Here is a 21,757-nt window from a genome sequence, read left to right as displayed (position 1 = left end):
TCCAGGGCTTCCTGCATGCTAGCCAAGCACTCTACCAACTGAGCTATCTGTATAGCTTTTAGAAAAGCAGAGAGAGAAAGGGGCTGGGGACAGGGCCCAGCAGTTAAGAGCACGGACTGCCCTGGCAGAGGATCCAGGTCCAATTCCCAATACCTACATAGTAGCTCCCAACCACCTGTAACTCCAGTTTCAGGGACTTGATGCCCTCTTCAGGCCTCTGTGGATACATACAGGCTAAATACTCCTATGACCTTCAAGCCTTGGTTGTCAAAGGCATTGTTACTCCTTGGTCATCTGGCCACACAACCTTCTTGGAAAAAAAGTCTGCTAGGACTCATCGTAGCAGAGTGAGGTCCTAGCCCTGAGGTGAGGCTGGGCCTACTTGGGGAACAGCATTGACAGGCCTGGAACAGGCAGAGGGTGCCCAGCTGAGCTACAAAACCACAACAGCTCACACCCACAGAAATCATGAGAAACAGCCGCCATTGTCTGAGGCCAGGAGGTCTTGAGGTGTTTTATGGCAACTGGTAGATAATTGATTTAATAGCAATTGTTAATAGACTCGGCATAAAAGCTAGTCTAAAATATCAGCATTTACAGCCTGTGTAATTGGCCATAAAACCATACACATGGAAGGTGTCTTTTCCAGGATGGGCACTTGTCCATATATTATTTTTTTTCTGAGCTTACCTAAGTCTTGAAAATGAAAATGGCATATAGCGCCGGGCGGTAGTGGCGCACACCTTTAATCCCAGCACTTGGGAGGCAGAGGCAGGTGGATTTCTGAGTTTGAGGCCAGCCTGGTCTACAGAGTGAGTTCCAGGACAGCCAGGGCTACACAGAGAAACCCTGTCTCAAAAAAAAAAAAGAAAAGAAAAAGAAAAAAAAAGAAAGTAGCATATAGTATGTCATACATATGCATGAGGGACATTGTGATGGTTTAGATATACCCAGCCCAAGGAGTGGCATGATTAGAAGGTGTGGCCCTGTTGGACTAGGCATGTCACTGTGGGCATGGGTTTAAGACCCTCATCCTAGCTGCCTGGAAGCCAGTCTTCCACTAGCAGCCTTCAGATGAAGAGGTAGAACTCTCAGCTCCTCCTGCACCATGCCTACCGGGATGCTGCCATGCTCCTGTCTTGATGATAACGGACTGAACCTCTGAACCTGGAACCCAGCCCCAATTAAATGATGTCCTTATAAGGTCATGGTGTCTGTGTATAGCAGTAAAACCTTAAGACAGACATGGTCAGCAAAGATAATAGAATAATGAGAGTGACTCTGGACGGAGTCGCACTGACAGCGAAGAGTGACTGCTTGTCCTAGAAAGCCTTAAGCGCAATCATAGGAGCTGGGGGTGAGTCTCAGTGGTAATAAATCATAGGAGCTGGGGGTGAGTCTCAGAGGTAATACGCTCACCTGAACAGCTTGGTTTGATCGCCAGCACTAGTCATACACTCAACTCACAGATGTGTGTGTGAGTGTTCCCGTGTGCGCACGCACGCGTGCGCACACACAGACACACACAGAGTTCTGAGCCAGGTGTGATGGCATAGACTTTCAGTCTTAGTAATTAGTAGGCTAAGTTGGAAGGATAACATCAAGGTTGGGGCCAGCTGGGCTACACAGTGAGTTAAGAGCAGCATATACTATACAACAAAAGCCTGGCTCAAAAGGAAGGGAAGGGGAAGGGAAGGGAAGGGAAAAAGAGAAAAGATAAGGAAGAAAAGAAAGAAAATTCCAGGTGAATATGATCAAGATACTTATATGTTGGGGCAGGAGAGAGGGCGTGATGGTTAAGAGTGATTACTGCCTTTGCACAGGACCTAAGTTTAGTTACAGGCACCCATGTGACAGCTCTCAAGGGTCCACAACTCCAGCTTGAGCATCCAGTGCCCCCTCCTGCCTGCTTTGAGCATTGCACCCAAGTGCTCATCTCCACACACAGATACATATACATAATTAAAAATACAATAAAACCTTAAAAATAAAACATCATATACATATGTGAAAACGTTACAATGTTTAATGTCGTATATATATCTTATGCATAAAGAATATAAATATAAAGTTGCTACGGTCCCTGAATTAACTTTTGACAATATCACTAAGCTGCGTTGAGGGTTTTATATGCCCTCCCCAATATTTTGAATCTCGTGAACTGAGCACAGCAGGCAAACCTCAGTGAGTGTATATTTGACTAAAGTCTGAGCCCGAAGCTACAGATGTGGTCCCAAGGTCGGAGAATTGGAATTCAGGCACCGGAATCCAAGGTCAGGAGTCAAGCGATTGTCTTTAATAAATGATAAGCTCTTCTCCTTAATAAAATCTAAGGGGAAAGAAGGGTCAGAATGAGAAGGCAGCCTAAGCCTTCGTTCCCAGAGAAGAGCAGGTAATGTTTATCTGATCCTCAGACTGTAGGTCTGCTGGGGATGGACATCAAAATTACCTTCCCAGACTTGCGTATTAATTTCGAAGGGAATACAATTCTGTGCAAGGGGAAAACAGGGAGAAGGCGCCTTAGCTAAAGCAGGAGGCCACAGCTCCACACACAGGACCTGTGTGTTCACATGTATGACCACATGCCATCCACACCCACCCACACCGTCACGTAGACACACATAGAGTATGTGTAGGTACAGGTGTCTATGGACTCAAAATTTATTATCAGCAACAGGACAATCCTACCAGGTCCAGAGCAAAGCACAACTCCAATCTACTCACACCTTTGATATAAGGAGACGCACTAAATCCATGAGAGGAAGAGGAAAGACGGACAGTGGGAGAGCCATGAGAACCCCCGAGATGGGAAAGTGGCCTCATTGAATAGGGAGGAAAATATAAATCTGTAATCCAAATGCCGCACCAAGGTAACATTCCAGAAACTCACAGAATTGCGTGGGGAGACCTGGCACCTGGTAAAGCATCCTGTGCCCCTGGGTGACATGGTACTGAGGACACACATTCCTTCTTGCTTACCTAGGTCACCTGCTTTAAACAACTGCTTGAACATCTGTTTGGCCCAGTTACGGGGGTACCGCACCTGTTGCCAGTTGGGAGCTACAAGGGAAACCTAGCCTTGTGCCTCCTGGTACCCAGATGGTCTGAGAAGACAGCCCTGGGAAGAGACTTCTGCAGGATGCTGCCTGTAACTCGCAAGGAAGATATGCATCATCTTGCAGCTAAGAAGCCATGATGGCCGAAGATCAACATGCAGTGGTTACACACAATGCAAGACATACTCTGGGGGCTGGAGAGATTCCAGTGGCTAAGGGCTGCTTCTGCAGAGGACATGGAACCAGTTCCCACCACCCATACCACAGCATACAACCACCTGAAACTCCCAGACCTGGGGATCTGATATCCTCTTCTGTGGGCGCCAGGCATGGATATGTTACCCCACTCACACACGGAAAAAAATACACATGTAAATAAAAATTAAATAAATAAATCGCTTTATAGTGCCCCCCTCTCTCTGTCTCTCTCCTCCCTCCAAATTTCAGGTGGCTGGTGATAGACTACCTCACCTTTGAAATAGGATTCCTACGGTCACAGACAATCTTGCTCTACCTTGCTCTTTGGTCATGGGGGAAAGCCTGTCTCACTTTGAGCATGCAACTCTGGAAGGCAGGGGCTATAGGAAGGAAATCTGAACTATGCATTGCAACTACTTCTGCCCTTTTTTCCCCTGAGGCAAAGAGTTTGCCCCTTCACTGTGTGCACCAATAAACACAGTCTCATCTATTGAAAGGTTAGAATCCTGTCTCCTAGTGCCTGTTTCTTTAAGTTGCCTCAGAAATCTACAAAATGGGACTAGGGAACAATTCATAGAGGTCCTGCCTAACTTGAAGGAAGCCCTAGATTCACTGGCCAGCAGAGCATAAATCAGGGATGATGATGCATGCCCACAATGCCAGCAACTCGGGGTGGAGGCAGGGGGATTAGAAGTTCAAGGTCAGCCTCAGCTACATAGCAAATGCAGGGCTGTCCTAGGCTACATGAGACCCTCTCTAAAAAATAAGTTATTTGAATGAAAATCGATAAAATAAAAATGCATGCTTCAAACTGATGACGTGCAAGGCACCCTGATATTTCCTATTCAACTTTTTAAAGTGCTCACCCCCCAACACTCTAAATTGATTTTGAGCCTCCTGACCCAGAAGACCCTAGAGGGAGAGACGGAGTTAATCCTATATCCGTTGTGCCGTTCAAATCTTCTTGCTGGGCTGGAGATTAAATGTAATGAGAATTCAGGAAACTAAATTAGAGAAATGATAAGACAGGGGCATCCCGTGCCGCCTCGTCATCTTCTAGGAAAAAAAAAGAAAAAAAAAAATTCAGAAAAGAACCTGGTGCATCCTCCCATAGATAGAATGATTATTTTCAGACAGATGAATGTTCAGAAAACCTAACCAGAGGGCCAAGGGCTAAGAGTCTAGCATAATAGGGACTGGATGGTGTCTAGTACAGAAGTTCTCAATCTGTGGGTCACAACCCCGTTGACAACCCTCAGTCTCCAAACATATTTACGATACTACTCATAACAATAAAAAATTTAGTTATGAAGTAACAAGGAAAATAATGTTATAGTTGGTGGTCACCACGGCATGGGGTCTGTATTAAATAGTTGCAGGATTGGGGGAAGATTGAGACCCACTGGCGTGTGACCCGGCCGGCACCCTCCAGCCCTTGGTGGCTTATGGGAAAGTGTTGCGTTTGGTCTTTGGTCTTAAAGGGGTAATGGCAAGAGATGGGCCTGCCAAGGCATGGGTAAAACAGATGCTACCAAAAGCTTGAGTGACTCATCCTCGCTGTTCAATCAAAACTTGTGTCGACAGCCTGCCCGTGTCCTCACGCAACAGGTTAGTGAGCCCAGCCCTGTCATGTACACAGGTGTGTTGTAGAAATTATTTAAATCTGACCTGGGGTTTCTACCCCGCTTTTATATCATCTAGTTCCTGGATGAAAGACACACGCAGCCTTTATGTTTAAGCTTTAATTAGCACAAGAGCTGAACAGATAACTACCCTCTGTGCTATTAGAATCTACTCTCCTCTTGAAAACCCTGAGTTGTTACTATGTTTCATCTGGGCTGCTCTTAGCTCCAACTGGCCAGCCCTCAGGTTCACGTGTTCTTGAGTCCTAACCCATGGCGGCTTCTCTTTCCTCCTCCTGCCTTCTTCTCATCCTCCCTCTCCCTCCCAAGTCCAGGAAACCTAAACCCCACCTATGTCCCTTTTACCCAGCTATTGGCTGTTGACATTTTTATTTACCAGTCAGAAATAACTTGAGGGTAGGGTCATTGGTTTCGTCAGACTCCAAGTCTGGGGGACCTGCACTTAGCATTGCAATGGTAAAAGAAGGCAAAATCTCAACATAGGTATGCATGTATTTAACATGTATTTATCAGTGTGTTTGTAATTGTGTGTGTTGGGGGAGGGGGTTGGCATTCACTGCCAGGAGCAGACTAAACGGGGTTGTCTGATCACAGTGAGGACAAGTGGAGATTGCTCACTGCCAGCCGCTGTGGCTTCCTTCCCTGTCATCAGTGCCATCATTTGACATAATCCTAGCTGGCCCGTATTAGCTGTAGGGCCCAGGCTCGACTTGAATTTTTGATAAGCCTTTGCCCCTTGCTTCACGAGTGCGGAGATCATAGACGTGAGCCATCATACCCTGCCTTGGCACCGCTCCTATCCCTCAGGAAAAGAACAGGCTTGAAAAACTTTAGCCAAGGGAATTATGCTGACTGGAGTCCAGATTGTAGAAAAGGTATCTGACTTGTGGCTGTAGCTAAATAGAGAGCCAGCGGGCAGCCATGGTGCGTGCTTTTAATCCCAGCACTCAGGAGGCAGAGGCAGCCTTGTTCTACAGAGTAAGTTCTAGGACAGCCAGGGCTACACAAAGAATCCCTATCTTGCGGGGCAGGGGATATAAAGGAATGAAGATCCAGTAGCACCCTCACCTCATAGGAAAACCAAATAGGTTTTCTTAAGAATAGACAAGGAAGAGGAACGCATTAGGATGTTAAGAGTCTCCACCACAGAGAAAAACAAATTGGGGTAGGAGAGTTGGGAAAAGATGGGAAGAGAATGAAGTGTAGTAGCACACGTCTAATCCCAGCACTTGGGAAGGACCAGCCTCCATTGCATAGTGAGTTAAAGGACAAACTGGGCTACCCGTGACCTTGTTTCAAGGAAGAGGAATGGGGAGTGGGAGGAGGAAGATAGGTAGGAACAAGTGTAGTGGTGTGTGGTGGGGGGAGGGGGAGGGAGAGGGAGAAGAGGAAGAGGAAGAGGAAGAAGAGATAATAAGCAATATAAATAAAGTAAAATGTTGTTAGTTTAGTTGTCAACTTGGCACATTGTAGAATATCTTGGGAAGAGTCTCGGTGAGGGATTATCAAGGCTAGGCTGTAGGAATACCTGTGGGGAACTGTGTTGATGACACAGGGCAGTAATAATTGATGTGAGAAGACCCAGCCCACTGTGGGCAGCTCCATTCCCCACATTTAGGTCCTGAGTTGTATGAAGAGGAGAAAGTAAACTGAATGTAAGTGTACATGCATTCATTCTTCACTCTGCTCCTGATGGTGAAGGTGGTATGACCAGCTGCTTCAAGTTCTTGCCATGACAGCCTCCTCAATGATGGGTGTAAACATGGAACTGTGAGTTGAAATAAGTCCTTTCTCTCCTAAACTGCGCTATTTGTTCAGGGCGTTTTGTCACAGCAACAGGAAATGAAGGGAGTGGAAAATGGAAAAGTGGAGAGGGTAACCTCATGGATCTAACTAAGCCTTCCTCTCTCTGGGGTTCTGAGCTTGAGGACCCATGAGTTCCTTTGCTTCGGACATGTGAGTTGTAGGCAACTGTATGCAAAAGTCTCAGAACACTTGTCATAACAACACTGGACATGTACCTGGAAGAGACTAGGAACCTCACTGACGATGTGAGGAGCTTGGTATAGACACTTGTATCCTCATCAGAAGAGCAAGCATAAAGAGCACACGAAAAGCCATTGTAGTTATGTAGACTGCTGTTAACCTATGTGACCATTGGTGCTCAGTTGATCTGTTTAGAACATGGAATCTTGATGACACAGAGCTGGTTTGGTGTTTTAAATTGATGCAACAGTGATTTGTGAGCCAGGGTTGGGAGACACATGACTGAGCAGCACTGGAAACTCCACAACATCCTGGGTGAGGGAGGGCACTGTAAAAATAGTATCAGGGGATGGAGAGGTGCCTCAGCTTCAATTCCCAGCACCCACATGGTGGCTCACAAACCTCTGTAACTCCAGTTCCAGGACATCTGACACCCTCTTCCTTGACTCCTTTGTGGTCTGTATGCACAAGGGTCACGGATATGTATGCAGGTAAGACATTCATACACTCAAATAAAAAGAAATAAATCTTCTTTTAAAATAGCATCAGGTGTTTAAGATGACTTATTGGAGAACCCTGCTCTAGCTTCCTGCCCATATGATAATTAGGTGCTGTGTTAGGACCAATTGACCTGTCTTAGGGTTTTACCGCTGTCAACAGACACCATGACCAAGGCAACTCTTATATGGACATTTAATTGCATCTGGCTTACAAAGGTTCAATCCCTTATCATCAAGGTGGGAGCATGGCAGCATCTATGTAGGCATGGTGCAGGAGGAACTGAGAGTTCTATATCTTCATCTGAAGGCTGCTAGCAGAATTCTAAGTTCCAGGCAGCTAGGGAAAGGGTCTTAAAGCCCATACTCACGGTGACACAACTACTCCAACCAGGCCACACCTACTCCAACAGGGCCATACCTTCTAACAGTACCACTCCCTGGGCTGAGCATATACAAACCATCATACAACCCTTTCCACCTGTGTCCCTAAGAGCCCTTATACACCCTACCCCTTGAACAGTAAAATAGAATGCTCTCACTGAAGCTGTCTCCAAAAGTCCTTCTGTCATGCTCTCAGCCAACTGAACCCTGCTCTCTACTTCTGCTCCCTCATGGGTGGGTGGCCAAAGACTCCAAAAAGAAAGGAGACCTACTGTGACTTACCAATATAGATGGTCAGATGAGATACCGCTCTACCTATCTGCCTTCCAATCTCAAGTGACTATAAGACTATATATAAGAGGATGTTTATTCACCAAGAGCCTGTAGCAAATCCTAATCAGTGGTTCTCAAGTTGTGGGTCAAGATCCCCTCGGGGGTTGCAGATCTCCCACATATCAGAGATTTAAATTATGATTCATAACAGTAGCAAAATTATAGTTATGAAGTAGCAATGACATAATTTGATGGCTGAGGGTCACCATAACATGAGGAACTGTATTCAAGAGTCTCCGCGTTAGGAAAACTGAGAACCACTGCTCTATAGCTCCTGTTCTCATCATCGGAGGCTCAAGAAAGTATCAGGCTACAATCTCGGGTCACAAAAACTCCAGAGGCCCAGGTGAGCCAGAGAAGGGGTGACACGCCATTTCCCAAGATCCGAACCCAATAGGGATGATCAACTGTACAACTGGGAACTCACACATGATTGTTAAACTCTCAGAAAGATTCTAGGGACTCCTCTTGCTTTACTGTCTTCCTCCTGTAGTCAGCTTCCCCAGCCACAGCTAGGGTCTCCCTGCACCCATGGATTCTGAACAGACAGACTTTCTGTTTGTAGTGAATATGGAGCAGTAGTCAAGTCAACCCCATGGGGGAAAATGCCTTCAGTGGAGTACTTTAAATCTCTTGGCTGTCCTGTTACTCACTCGACTACAAGCCCAAACATTAGTCTTGAGACTAAGGAGTTTGATGAACAGCCATTCAGCTTTCTGAAATTATGGGTCTCAGTTACGCCTCCATCACGTCCTGTAATATATTGAAACTGAAATAACCTTAAGGCAGGCAATTTAAAGGGCCCCCCTGGCCCTGAAGAATTGTACCCACACGCTGACATGAAGAAGCAACGGGGTCTCAGGGGTTCATTTGTAATGCCAAGAACAGCCACACTGCCATCATTGGGGATTGATGAATGCGCTCCTCAATTTTTTTTCCTAAGAAAATGCTTGGGATTTTTCTTTTCAATTGAAACTAAGGCTGACATGCAGTGTGCAGTGGAGCTTTCTGGTAAGGCTTTTAGAACGAAAACGGATTTGGGGTGCCCTCACATCAGCTGTGGATGAGGAGCTGATTTCAAATTCTGAGCCTTGGAAGTTTATAGCGAAGCCTATAGCTTTGGGGTGTTGAAGCACCCCACAATTTGGACCTTGTTAAAAACTACTAAATACAGGCCTAGGAAGATGGCTCAGTCAGGAAGGAACTGACTTGCAAGTACAAGGGGCCTGAGTTCTATCCCCAGAACCCACGTAAAAAAAATAAGGCCAGCCATAGGAATATGGACTTTTAATCCCAGGGCTGGGGAGGTAGAGAGAAGAGGATTCCTAGGGGCTCATTAGCCAGCGATCCTGGACTACTTGGTGAGCTCCAGGCCAAGTGAGAGACAATGTCTTAATCAAAAAGGTGGATGGCTCGTAAGTAACTCAGGGTTGCCTTCTGACCTCCAAACTCACCTGTGTGCATACACCTGAGTGAACTCATAGCCAAACAACCCTAAAGAAGAGCACTGTCTTCTCTGGGAAAAAATGTTGGATGAAAACGGAGGAATTCTTGTCTTCAAATCTCATGACAGTAGACAGCTTGGCCAGTTCTAGCTTTTATGACCAAGAATGACTGGGGTGGCAATCTCATTGGGAATTTTGATCCAAAAACAAACAAACAAACAAAAAACCCAAAACAAAACAAAACTATATACTGTAAGGCCTATATTTAAAAGACTTTTCACAATAAACTTTTTTCGAACCAGCATCACTGAGCTTATTTTACACCATGAATGGAAGCTGAAGTGGCTGAGTTTCTCTGAATTCCACCACAGACCAGAAACAGCCCCTCCCCTACACTCCCTATGTATGGGCTGTCTCCATATGCCACCTTGCCAGGTGACAGTCTTGCAAGATGCATGGAGCTCAGATTCATTGTACAGTCTCAGACAAACCCACCATTAGGAGTGCCTCCTAAGAAAACAGCTAGGCAAACGCTTGAGGAGTGGAGGTTGCACCACTCTGTTACTGCAGACTGAAACATTGTAGAAAGAGAAAAGCAGGATCCAGCAAGATGCTTTGAAACATCTGAGGGCAGATGGCGAGGGATGCTCCGACAAAGGCCCAGGAAGGGAGCCATGCCTTACCTGATTGCTGGAGGAAGGTGTTCCAGTTAAAGTTGGCATTTGGTACTGTTGCAATTCCTGGTGGACCCGGTAGGAAAGAAAAAAATAAGGAAGTTTTGGCTCTTACAAATCCATTCAACTTCTTAGGCACTACAATGGAGTTTCCTGGGTGCCTGGGCTCAGGTTAAATGCACCTGTGGATTCCAGGGATGCAGCATCCCCACCAACCACCATCCACATGGGCCACCTTGATTGGTACAGACCTTGAGCTCTTTAAAGAGACCTGGGAAGTCGTCTAAAACATTGGCACTTGAACTCTACTGCTCTGCGTAAAGTGTCGCTTTTATTTACAATTCCTAAAACCAACAGCCAACGAATTGTGCACAATTGTGCGCTCTCGGTCATTTCCATGGATGGATTTCTTTTTTTTTTTTGAAGTTAAACTTATATTTAATTAAAAAAAAAAAAATTCAGCCCCAAGTGATGGCGGCTGCCTTAAGTTCCAAGGAAAGCCAGATATATGCAGAAAAAGGCTCTGAAGAAAGAGGAGGGTTGAACTCCTAAGTCCCATCATCCACCCACATCTAACCTTGCTTCAAGGACATCACTTGCCTTAGGCACCTTCTGCCCAGGACCCGAAGCCCTAAGACCAGCAAACTAGGCGCTTCCTGCAGTCAAGGCAGACAGTGCTGGACAAAAGAGGTCAAGCCAGTTCACCAGGAGCCCAGTCTCTCTGGACAAGAAACAGAACGAGGGAGCACCAGACTCTCCTCCACGGCCTCCGTAGAGGGCACATCTGTTTTGCAATGGAGACTCCTATGACGATGGTTTGAAAAATAAAGCAGGGTCTCATGTAACCCAGGCTGGCCTTGAACTCACTCAGTTTTGCCTTTCTAAATTCATCTACCGAGTGCTGCGGTCGCAGAGACCCAGGGGAGTCCCAGTGATGTGATGAAACCAAAAGGGACCTAGGGGGCCAACACACTTCAGTGCTAACTGCCGTGGCCACTACACTAACTGAAATCGGTCCCGGGTCCTTCTTTGGACCCCTCTGTCCATCTTCTGCCCTCGAAGACAGTGGCTTGTAAGGGTCAGTGAAACCAGGTAAGAGAGCTGTATGTCACTGTCACAGGTTATGAAAGAGTTAAATTTAAAACTTGCGCTGGCTAATGAGAAAATTGCAGGTTTGAAGAAAACACAGTGGACCAAGGTCAAATATGTCCAAATAAGCCTGGGCAAAAGCAAGCTGTTGAGACATTCTGGGAACTAACAGGCCAAAAAGATATAGAAGAGAAAGCATGCAAGGACATGTCTGGGCAGACACTGGGTAGTGGGTCCTCTTAGATACGGTTTAAGGTCGGATGCTTTGTTGACTCAGATTAACACCAACTTTAGGAATTTTCCACTCTGTCCTGCACGTAATAGTTAATATTTGAACTAGCCAATCATGTATGGCCACACTGATTCCTTTGTTCCCCCAGACCTTTTCCCTATATAAACCCCTAACTTTCGAGCCTTGTGGTCGGCTCCACTATCTCCTGCATGAGATAGGTGTGGTGCCGGCCCAGAGCGCCCTGAAATTAAAAACTACCTCTTGTAATTACATCAAGATGGTCTCTCGTGATTCCTTGGGTGCACGTCCTCCCGAGATTTGAGTGGGGTCTCCCCTCAGGGGTCTTTCAGTTACTACCGGGAGGGGATGAAAATGGTGTGAGACAGAAGAGTCCGTAGCCCCCAGAGCAAGGCAAAGATTTGCCTCAGTTGTTACACAAGCTCAGTCCTGTAATTCCAGATAAGGCTAGAGATAGGTTGGCCAGGAGTTCAAGGCCAACCTGGGTTAGAGAGTCTATAGAAAGAAAAACCAAATAAAACACACAGGGAGAGACAGTGGAGTCTATCGCTACTGATAGAATGTATGGTCATCTGTATTTTTTTTTTATTGTTTTATAATTTTTTCCATCTCTCTTTTATTTTAATGTTAGAAAGCAACAGAAATGTATCCTCTCTGGTTATTCTAAATACCACTCAGAGGCTATATTCTCTCAGCAGCCAATGTTTTCTTAAAACATCGAGTATCCTGGGGGGCAGCAAGATGGCTCAGTAGGGGAAGGTGCTTGCCACCAAGCCTGACTTCATTCCCTGAGACTATGGTAAAAATAGAGGTAAAAAAGTCAGGTGGTGGTAGCTCCCAGCTTTACTCCTAGCTCTCAGGATGGAGGCAGGCAGATCTCTGGGTTCAAGGCCAGCCTGGTCTACAGAGTGAGTTCCAAGAGAGAACCAAGTCCTGAAAGTCATCCTCTAACTTTCATGTGTGTCCAGTGGAACATGAACACAGACGAGTAAAGCAAACGCAATAAATTGTATATGTCTTATATATACACTTTAGACTATATATACTACATAGTATATATTAAAATATACTAAATCTATTTTATAGATATATTTAAAAGTTCTTACCTTGACTCTGGACAAAGATCTTCCCAGTTGCATGTGGCTTTTAAAAAGGGAAGAGAAAGGTAGGGAGTCAATTTGATGGTCCCACCATTCTTTACTTTCAGAAACCAAGATAACTAAATTACCCGTTTGGAAACATCTCTAAATCACCCACACACGGCTTGTTAGGACAACAGAGTTACTTCCATTGCTAAAGGGTTTTGTCGTTGATATCAGCGAGTCTCTTAAGAAGAACAAGAAAGAAATTGGGCTTAATGCAGGGGCTATCAGCAGGAGAGTCCCCGAAGCCCAGGAGTGTACCTGTTGCTGAAGGAGAGGTGGGTGGACAAGTACCATTTGGGGGTGCTTTATCCCCAAGTGAAAAAGGGTATATATTCCCCATCCCTCAGGACAAAGGAGGAGAGAAAGAAGGGAGGACAAAGAGAAAATGGGGAGAGGGAAGCAAAGGGGAAAAGGGAATAGAGAAAAAGGAGGAGGTGGGGGGTGGGGAGATCTGAAAAGCACAGGTGGCAGCCAGTGGAAGGATAGGTTGACCTCAAGACCTGGCAGCGCCTTCAATGTTCCCCGGATCCCAGCAGAGTCCTCTTCTGTCTCCATTCCTCCTCTTGCTATCCTCTTCCTCTCCCTTGATTTTACCCTTCCTCCTCTTCCTTCTCTCCTTCTCCCTTCGTACCAAGATCCTAGCTTCTTATTCTGTGTAGTGTTCTCTGGTGAAAGCACACAAGTGCCGCTAGATGGCAAAAAGCCCATTTCTCCAGAGATAAGGGGCTAGCGCTCATTAAATGTCTGGACAGAGGTGGCAGGAGCTCGAGAGGGGCAGGGAATCCTCTGTCCCATAGCAGAGGAGACTCTCAAATGTTGATGGTTGTGGTCAAAATAGAGAGCTCTGGATGTGAGCAGTGGGGACCAACACTGTGTATGTTTTTATCTCGTGACCTAAATATTCTGATGAAGGCAGGAAGTGACACCTGAAGCCAGGGGTCATCATTCTGTCATGTGTATACACACTCTACACAAAAGCGCGCGCGCGCACACACACACACACACACACACACACACACACACACACACACACACACACACGGGCCACAGCACCACCGCTAACAAAGCAAGGCTCTGACGCTATAAGCAGCACACATCCTGGTCCTCAAACTTATCCGTCAGGTTGGGGAACAAGTGTGATGACAAAGCCCAGGCAGGCAGGCACTCCATGGGATGACAGAGAACCAGCCATGGGTATGAGGAAGAGCATATGGAGCTTCCACTCCAGAACAGAGCTGTTCACTTCAGTCTAGGTTTTACCTCAGCACTGCCATTTTAATTTAACCTTTTGAACCACTGGCCCATCAAAGCCTTCCCTGTCCTGCTTAAGGTTCCATCCAGCTGATACAGGTGTCACTGAAAGAATCCCTTGAACTTGAAAGCCCTTAATAAGGAAGTATTTCAAAAATCACTTCTCAGCTAGGCACAGTAGCGTGTGCCTATAATTGTATCACTTTGGAGAGTAAAGCAGGATTGCCTTGAGTTTGAGGCCAGCATGGGATACATCAAGACCCTACCTCAAAACAAAATGAGATCTCCTGTTTAAAGAAGATAATAGAGACCGTCTACAAAACCAAACATAAAATGAGAAGCGGAGATGGACAATTTATCCCATGGAGTCCTAGACCTCACTAGCACATAAGTGAGAGAATAATAAGTTCAAAAGCCATACTAGGCGAACCCTTAACATGGGCTGTGGTCTTTAGGGACTCAGTGATTCAGAGCAAGAACACTCTCGATACCTTCCAGTCCATACCCCCGGTACCTGGACAGACATGGCTCCATAGATCTTGTGCCATGCTCCAAGTCCAGCTTTTACCAGGGTTCCAGACCTTTCATCTTCAGGTTCAAGGCCTCCCATGCCGGACCATATCCCCATCTCAACCTTTCTGTTTGTTTGTTTTAAAGGGGGGCTTCCAGGAGCTGGGGCTAGCCTCAAGTAAGCTAGGTAGCTGAGGATGATCTTGAGTATGGGATTCTCCACTTGTGAGTTCTTACATTACAGAGAAACACCACCAAGGTTTTCTGGGGCTGGAGGATAGAACTGGAGGTTTACTACATGCTAAGGGGCCCAGGACCTACTGAACTACACCTAGCCCAGTTATAAATGCCTTCCATTCGCATCCATGTATGTTTTCACAGTGAAATCCGGCCTTGTTTCACCTTGTTATTTTCTCTCCTTGCTTGCTAAGAGATTTATATGAAAAAGAGCAGGAGGGTAAAGGACCTCCTTTAGAAGCGCCAATCTGTGTGAGATCTGCATTGATACAATGTGTGTGTGATCTGCCTTGATACAATGTGTGAGCCTCATGTGTGTAGGGGTGGTGATTTCCTCTAAGCAATTTGTACCCATTATATAATTTCTTTTAAGAAAGCTACAATCGGAAGTCATTTTTTTGTAATTTCAAATCAAAGTCATTATTTTTTGCTGCCTGCATCGAGCCTTAGACTCTTTGAGCCTTAGACTCTGCATCTATTACAAGAACTCTTAATGTAGTTTCCACTTGCAGGAAGTTTAATATCAGAAGATTAGTCTTTTATATTAACCCAAGAATGAGAGGTCGTTTTGTAACTGTGATCCGATCTTTTCTTTTGTCTTTGCCCTTATCTTTCGGTGCTCCCAGATCAGAGACAACTGCTATAATATCGAGCCATGCCCCGACCCTTCATCCAAGGGTTGTGCTGCCTCTAAAGCCCCTAAACTAAGGCCAAGCCCCTCCCTGGTTGATTCTAGGCAGGTGTTCTACAGCTGAGCCCATTCCTAACCTTGTTGTGCCCCCTCCTATGCCGTTTTGTTTTTAGTAGTATTCTATAAAATGGGTCTCTTACAAAGCCATGCTTATTTTAGAACATGTATCTTACAGGATGCTGGCTTTTCCCAACAAATAATTAGTCAAATTAAATAATACATTCTTAAGAGCCTTAAAAGGGAGTCTTAATGCTCTCCCCTTCGTCTTAAAATATCACCACAAAAAGCAGCTTCAGTTCTCAGACTTTTAGGTTTTCATTAGGTCCCAGAGAAACAGCCACGAGAGATGAATGAATAGAGAAATTCACAAGTCTCTGGGTACGGCCATTTCTTCCCGTGACAGAGTTCAGTTGCCAGCTTAATTAATTTTGTGTAGAAAAGGGAACTGAAAGGGACATCTTGACTTTCTCTCTACTTGTATTAGAAAAGTATATTTCTACTGAGAATGGTAGCAAGGCTGCTCTGGGATTAGCTTGTCACCACACCCAACTTAATTACCTTTCTAAATGAAGGTGGAGAAAAAAATGCAGTTATAAGTTTGGAACTAGATTCTTTGCTTAAAAGCACATTGACATACAAGGTATGTATATATGTTCATATTCTCTCCTTTTAAAAATAGTCTCTGTGTGGGGGAGGGAGAGAAAAGGAGGGAGAGAGACAGAGAGAATGTGCATGCAGTACTCACAGAGGCCAGTAGAGGGCATAGGATTTCCTGGGACTGGAGGTATAGATGATTGATTATAAGCTGCCATAAGGATAATGGGAATTGAACTTGGGTCCCCTGCAAGAGCAGCTAGTGTTCTTAACCACTGAATCATCTCTGCTGCCTCTGCATTCTCTCTTTTGAAGTCACAAAGTACCTCGCATGGTGGTGGCTTCAAAACCTTTAATCCCAGCACTCAGGAGGCTGAGGCAGGCCCACCTCTTTGAGTTCAAGGTCTGGTGTACATAGTGAGTTCCAGGCTAGCCAGGGCTGTATAGTAAGGCCCTGCCTCAAAAAAAAAAAAAGAGGAGGAGGAAAGAAAGCCGCAGGGAAGTAGAAGCACCAGTAATCTTATCTTTCAAACTAGGATTACTGATATCTAGTCAGGATTTGGAATAATTAAGTAAGATTAACCAAACTGCAGCCTGAGTCAAGCCTGCTTCCAAAACAGAGCACATAAAATTAAAAACCAAAGCTGGCTTTTTCCTCCAGCTAGATGAAGACTGCATCGCTCAAAACACACTAGCCACCGTTCATGGTGCATGGATCAAAGTCTCCTCAAAAATCTACCTACAAGAATTCCATAAATACAGCCGACTAAGACACCGGTCGATTATTTATACACATTTGTAGTTGAGAAGAATCACTTTCAGATGACTGCCCCCTGCCACTGAAGCTTTTTGCTTCAAAATTGGACTTCACTGCTGATAGTCAGTAAGTTGTTTGAAGCACTAGTCATTGGTTTTGGTTTTCTATCTATGTATTTATTTGTTTGGGAGGGGTATGTGCAACATACTGTGGGCCATGTGTATTTATTTGTTTGGGGGTGTGTGTGCACATACTGTGGGCCATGTGTATTTATTTGTTTGGAGGTGTGTGTGCACATGCTGTAGGCCATGTGTATTTATTTGTTTGGAGGTGTGTGTGCACATGCTGTAGGCCATGTGTATTTATTTGTTTGGAGGTGTGTGTGCAACATACTGTGGGCCATGTGTATTTATTTGTTTGGGGGGGTGTGTGCACATGCTGTGGGCCATGTGTGGAGGTGAAAGACAACTGGAGGTGGTCCGTTCTCTCCTTGCCCTCTGTGGAATCTAGGGAACGAACTCAGGTCATCAAGCTTAGAGGGCAGCATTGATAACCCACTGAGCAATACATCTTACCAGCCTCCACTGGGGTTAAGAAAAAGCCTGATGAATAGCTAAACAAGCAAGATGTATGCCACTTTCCACCAAAAAAAAAAAAAAAGAATAGTGTTAAAAGGAAGGGGCAGCCAGGCAGTGGTAACAAATGCCTTTAATCCTAACATTTGGGAGGCAGGGGCAGCCTGATCTCTGTGTTCGAGCTCCAGGACAGCCAGAACTGCACAGAGAAACCTCTCTTGAAAAAAAGTGTGACCCTCTTACAGCTGAGGGCTGATTCTTCGGACCCCGCCTTGCCACAGATAGCCACGCCTCTCTGCCCACTTCCTGCTAATTGCCACGCCCCTTTCCAAGTGCCAGTAACGCCGGAAGTCCCGCCTCCAGAGACTGAAGATGAAGCTGCTGATTGGGCCAAGTTGCTGACGAACTTGGGGGAGGGGTTTTGCTTTACCTAGCTACCGGTTTGCTTATAACAAGACGAATTCAATGAATGATGGCGGACTGAGAGCACACCATGTGTTGGCAGGTGGCAGCCTAGAAAGACTTGTCCTGCGCTGAACTTTATCAGGGATCCACTCTGGAGAAATGCAGTTCCCAGCTGTGCCACACCACCACAGTCTGACTGACTTCCTTCTTGTCCCCGAGCCCCACCAAAAGGACAAGGGAGGAATACATACCCACTGCGCCTGTGCTGAGTCCTTCATTGTCTTGGTGAAAGCCACGGCAAACCTAGTCCATGGATAGAGATAACAGTCAATTAGGCTGGAATACAATTAACGCAAGGGAGACCCAGCTCTTCCCACAGCCCGTGAGAGGCGGAGAGGACACAGTTCTAAGTTCCATCCGGTATCATGACTCAGGTCACTGCCCGTTAGGCTCCATCTTCACCCACACCAGAAAAAGCTGTACACGGGAAATAAACTCAACGATGCTCAAACCCTCTTCATTCCTCTTGTTCCATTGGAATCACGCAGGGGAAGCAGAGATTAAAACTCAAAGGCCCGGCTGGGGACATCGCTCAGTAGTTAAAGGACGTTTCCTGTTCTTCCAGAGAACTGGGATTCAGTTCCCAGCACCCACGTGAGGCGGCTCACAAGGGCCTGTAACTCTAACTCCATGGGATCTGATACCTCTTTGACCCTTGCATGCATGTGACATGCACACTAACATACATTTACTATTTTTTTGTTTGTTTGTTCTTTTGGGCATGTGTTTATTTGTTTGGTTTTTGCTTATTGAGACAGGGTTTCTCTGTGCATCCTTGGCTGTCCTGGACCTCGCTTTATAGACCAGGCTGGCCTCGAACTCAGATATCCACCTGCCTTTGCCTCCCAAGTGCTAGGATTGAAGGCATGTGCTACTACCACCCAGCTGCACTTACATTTTTAGGAAATAGAAAGGCAGAAAACAAAATTCAGTAGGTAACAGAGTTAATCCCTAATGCAATGAACACTCCAGGGCTAGAGGTACATGATACAGGAGCTTGACGAGGGAATCTGTGTGTGCTATAGCATCTGCCCCGGTGCCTGCACAATAGTGAAAATACCTACATGTTAAAAGCATGTGGTACAGGGCTGGAGAGATGGCTCAGAGGTTAAGAGCACTGACTGCTCTTCCGAAGGTCCTAAGTTCAAATCCCAGCAACCACATGGTAGCTCACAACCATCTGATAACAGAATCTGATAACCTCTTCCAGTGTGTCTGAAGACAGCTACAGTGTAGTCATACAAAAACAAAAACAAACAAAAAAAACCACAAATAAACCTTCTATTTAAAAAAAGGGAGCTGAGGGGTTTGCAGCCCCTTAGGACGAACAACAATATGAACGAACTAGTACCTTCAGAGCTCCCAGGGACTCAACCACCAACCAAGGAGTATACATGGTGGGACTGATTGTTCTGGCAGCATGTGTATAGTAGAGGATTGCAAAGTCGATCATCAATGGGAGGAGAGGCCCTTGGCCCTGTGAAGGTTCTGTGCCCCAGTGTAGGGGAATGCCAGGGCCAATAAGTGGGAATGGGTGGCAAGCAGAGAGTGGGGAGGCAACAGGGGTTTGTTCTTGTTGTTTTTTGATGTTTTTTTGGTTTTATTTTGTTTTGTTTTTGAGGGGAAACTGGGAAAGGAGAAATCATATGACATGTAAATAAAGAAAATATCTAATAAAAAAAATGTTCCAAAAAGGAAAAAAAAAAAAAAAAAGCATGTGCACTGGGCAGTGGTGGCGCATGCCTTTAATCCCAGCACTTGGGAGGCAGAGGCAGGCAGATTTCTGAGTTCGAGGCCAGTCTGGTCTACAGAGTGAGTTCCAGGACAGCCAGGGCTACACAGAGAAACCCTGTCTTGGAAAACCAAAATAAATAAATAAATAAATAAATAAATAAATAAATAAATAAAGTAAAAAGCATGTAGTACATACACAGACACTCAGGCTTATACATGACAGAAATTAAAAGAAAAATAGAAGAGTCAGCAAGTCCTAAGGGGCTCTAGTGCTGAGAAAATGGCTAGGCTCTGTTTAAGATCGTGCTTGTCGGTCCAGCAAAGATGGCTCAGCAGGAAGAGACTTTCTTCCAAGCACCACCACCCCAGTTTGAGCTCCTGAAATTCACACGGTGGAAGGATAGAACCAGCTCCCTCAAGTTGCTCTCTGACCTCCACATGAGAGCATGTAACATGCTCACACATGCCTGATGAATTACTAAAGGTATTTTTAAAAGACTGCTTTTGCCTCAAAAAGAGCGTAACAGGTACATTTTAATGGAATGGTATACAACATCTCTGGCACAGGAATCCTATAAAGATGTTCCCTTTTTTTTTAATCATGCCAGTAGGAAGATGGTATAAACAAAATCCACAGTTCCACCATCCATGGCACCTGACAGTAGCTTTATGGATTAGCCATACATACATGCATACATACATACATACATACATGCATACAATTACATTCGTGTAATTCTGTGACAGTCACAGAATCGGATCTCTGTTTTGACCTCTGTAAATGTCACGGTTGATATCCGTCACCATCTTGACAGGAGCCAGAGTCATCTAAGAGACAAATCTCTATGGCAAATCTAGGAGGGAGTGTCTACATTAGAAGAACAGAGCTGGGAAAGCCACCGTATGAGCAGCACCATGCTAAGGAGCTGTGGGCTGAGTGGAAGGGAAGTGAGCTGGAGCCTCAGCATCCATCTGGAGCCTCAGCATCTGCTGCTGCTCCCTGACTTGGGGATGCTACGTAACCGGCTGCCTCACCATGATGGACTGGGATGGACTGGACCCTCAAATCTCAAGCCACAATACATCTTTGTTGTTGCTGCTGCTGTTGCTTTAAGACAGGGTTTCTCAGTGTAGTCCTGGCTGGCCTGAAACTCACTTATGAAGGAGACCAGGCTGGCCTTGAACTTAAGAGATGCCTGCAAGGTGCTGGGATGAAAGGTCTATGCACCACCACACCTGGTTCCTTCCTTCCTTAAGTTGCTTTTTGCCAAGTATTTTGTCACAGCAGTGAGAAAGGTGACTGACAGGTACTGTCACGACCCATTTCGTGTCAACTTGACGCAAGCTAGAGTCATCATAGAGGAAGGAGTCTCAGTTGAGAAAATGCCTCCATGAGAGCCAGCTGTAGACGGGGCTGTAGGGCATTGTCTTAATTAGTGACACGATGGGGGAGGGTCTATCTCACTGTAGGTGGTGTCATCCCTGGGCTGGTGATCCTGGGTTCTGTAAGAAAGCAAGTCATGGGGAGCAAGCCAGCAAGCAGCATCCCTCCATGGCGGCTGCATCCGCTTCTCCGTCAAAGTTCCTACCCTCTGTGAGTTCCAATCGGAGTCCTTTGGTGATGAACAGTGACGTGGAAGCATAAGCCAAACAAAGCCTTTCCTCCCTGCCTTGCTTTTGGTCATGGTGTTTCACCACAGCAGTAGAAACCCTAACTAACACAAATCACATACCCATGGCACTGAGCAACAACCATTCAAGGTAGAGAGAATACGGAGCTGAGACTTGCAACACACCCGGACGCCTCTCCAAAGTGCAAAGAGTAAGACTGTGTCAGACATGAGGAGAAGAGCAAAAGCGAAGGAGAGGCTGGGATCAGACTCAACACACCCAAGCACTCACCACTGCCCAACCTCAGCAAAGGGGTTAAATACATGGGAAAGGGCTGTCCCTTCCAAGACGAAGACAGTGGCTAAGCTGGAGTGATGGCTCAGTGGCTCAGAGCACTGCTCTTCCAGAGGACCTGGGTTCAATTCCCAGCACCCACATGATAGCCCCAAACCATCAGTAACTCCAGCTCCATTTCCTATGATGCCCTCTTCTTGCCTTCAAGAACATTGCACGGGGCTGGCGAGATGGCTCAGCGGGTAAGAGCACTGACTGCTCTTCCGAAGGTCCTGAGTTCGGATCCCAGCAACCACATGGTGGCTCACAAACACTCGTAATGAGATTGGATGCCCTCT

At 45.8% G+C, this 21,757-nt stretch overlaps 1 protein-coding gene across 1 annotated transcript in view; it reads right to left on the bottom strand.

Annotated features, from left to right (window-relative positions):
* Glt1d1 (glycosyltransferase 1 domain containing 1) overlaps positions 1 to 21,757 on the bottom strand; it is a 74,260-nt gene that overhangs the window by 31,737 nt on the left and 20,766 nt on the right. The window contains exons 4-6 of the mRNA XM_031338039.1: positions 17,972 to 18,023; positions 12,662 to 12,698; positions 10,226 to 10,282 (exon numbers count right to left, since the gene is read on the bottom strand). Coding sequence (XP_031193899.1) covers positions 10,226 to 10,282; positions 12,662 to 12,698; positions 17,972 to 18,023 — 146 coding nt within the window. The remainder of the gene's footprint in view (positions 1 to 10,225; positions 10,283 to 12,661; positions 12,699 to 17,971; positions 18,024 to 21,757) is intronic.

The sequence above is a fragment of the Mastomys coucha genome, unplaced genomic scaffold (genome assembly GCF_008632895.1).
Source record: "Mastomys coucha isolate ucsf_1 unplaced genomic scaffold, UCSF_Mcou_1 pScaffold22, whole genome shotgun sequence".
Classification (NCBI taxonomy): domain Eukaryota; kingdom Metazoa; phylum Chordata; class Mammalia; order Rodentia; family Muridae; genus Mastomys; species Mastomys coucha.
Note: the sequence above shows the minus strand (reverse complement) of the source record. Positions and strands in the feature narration are given on the sequence as shown.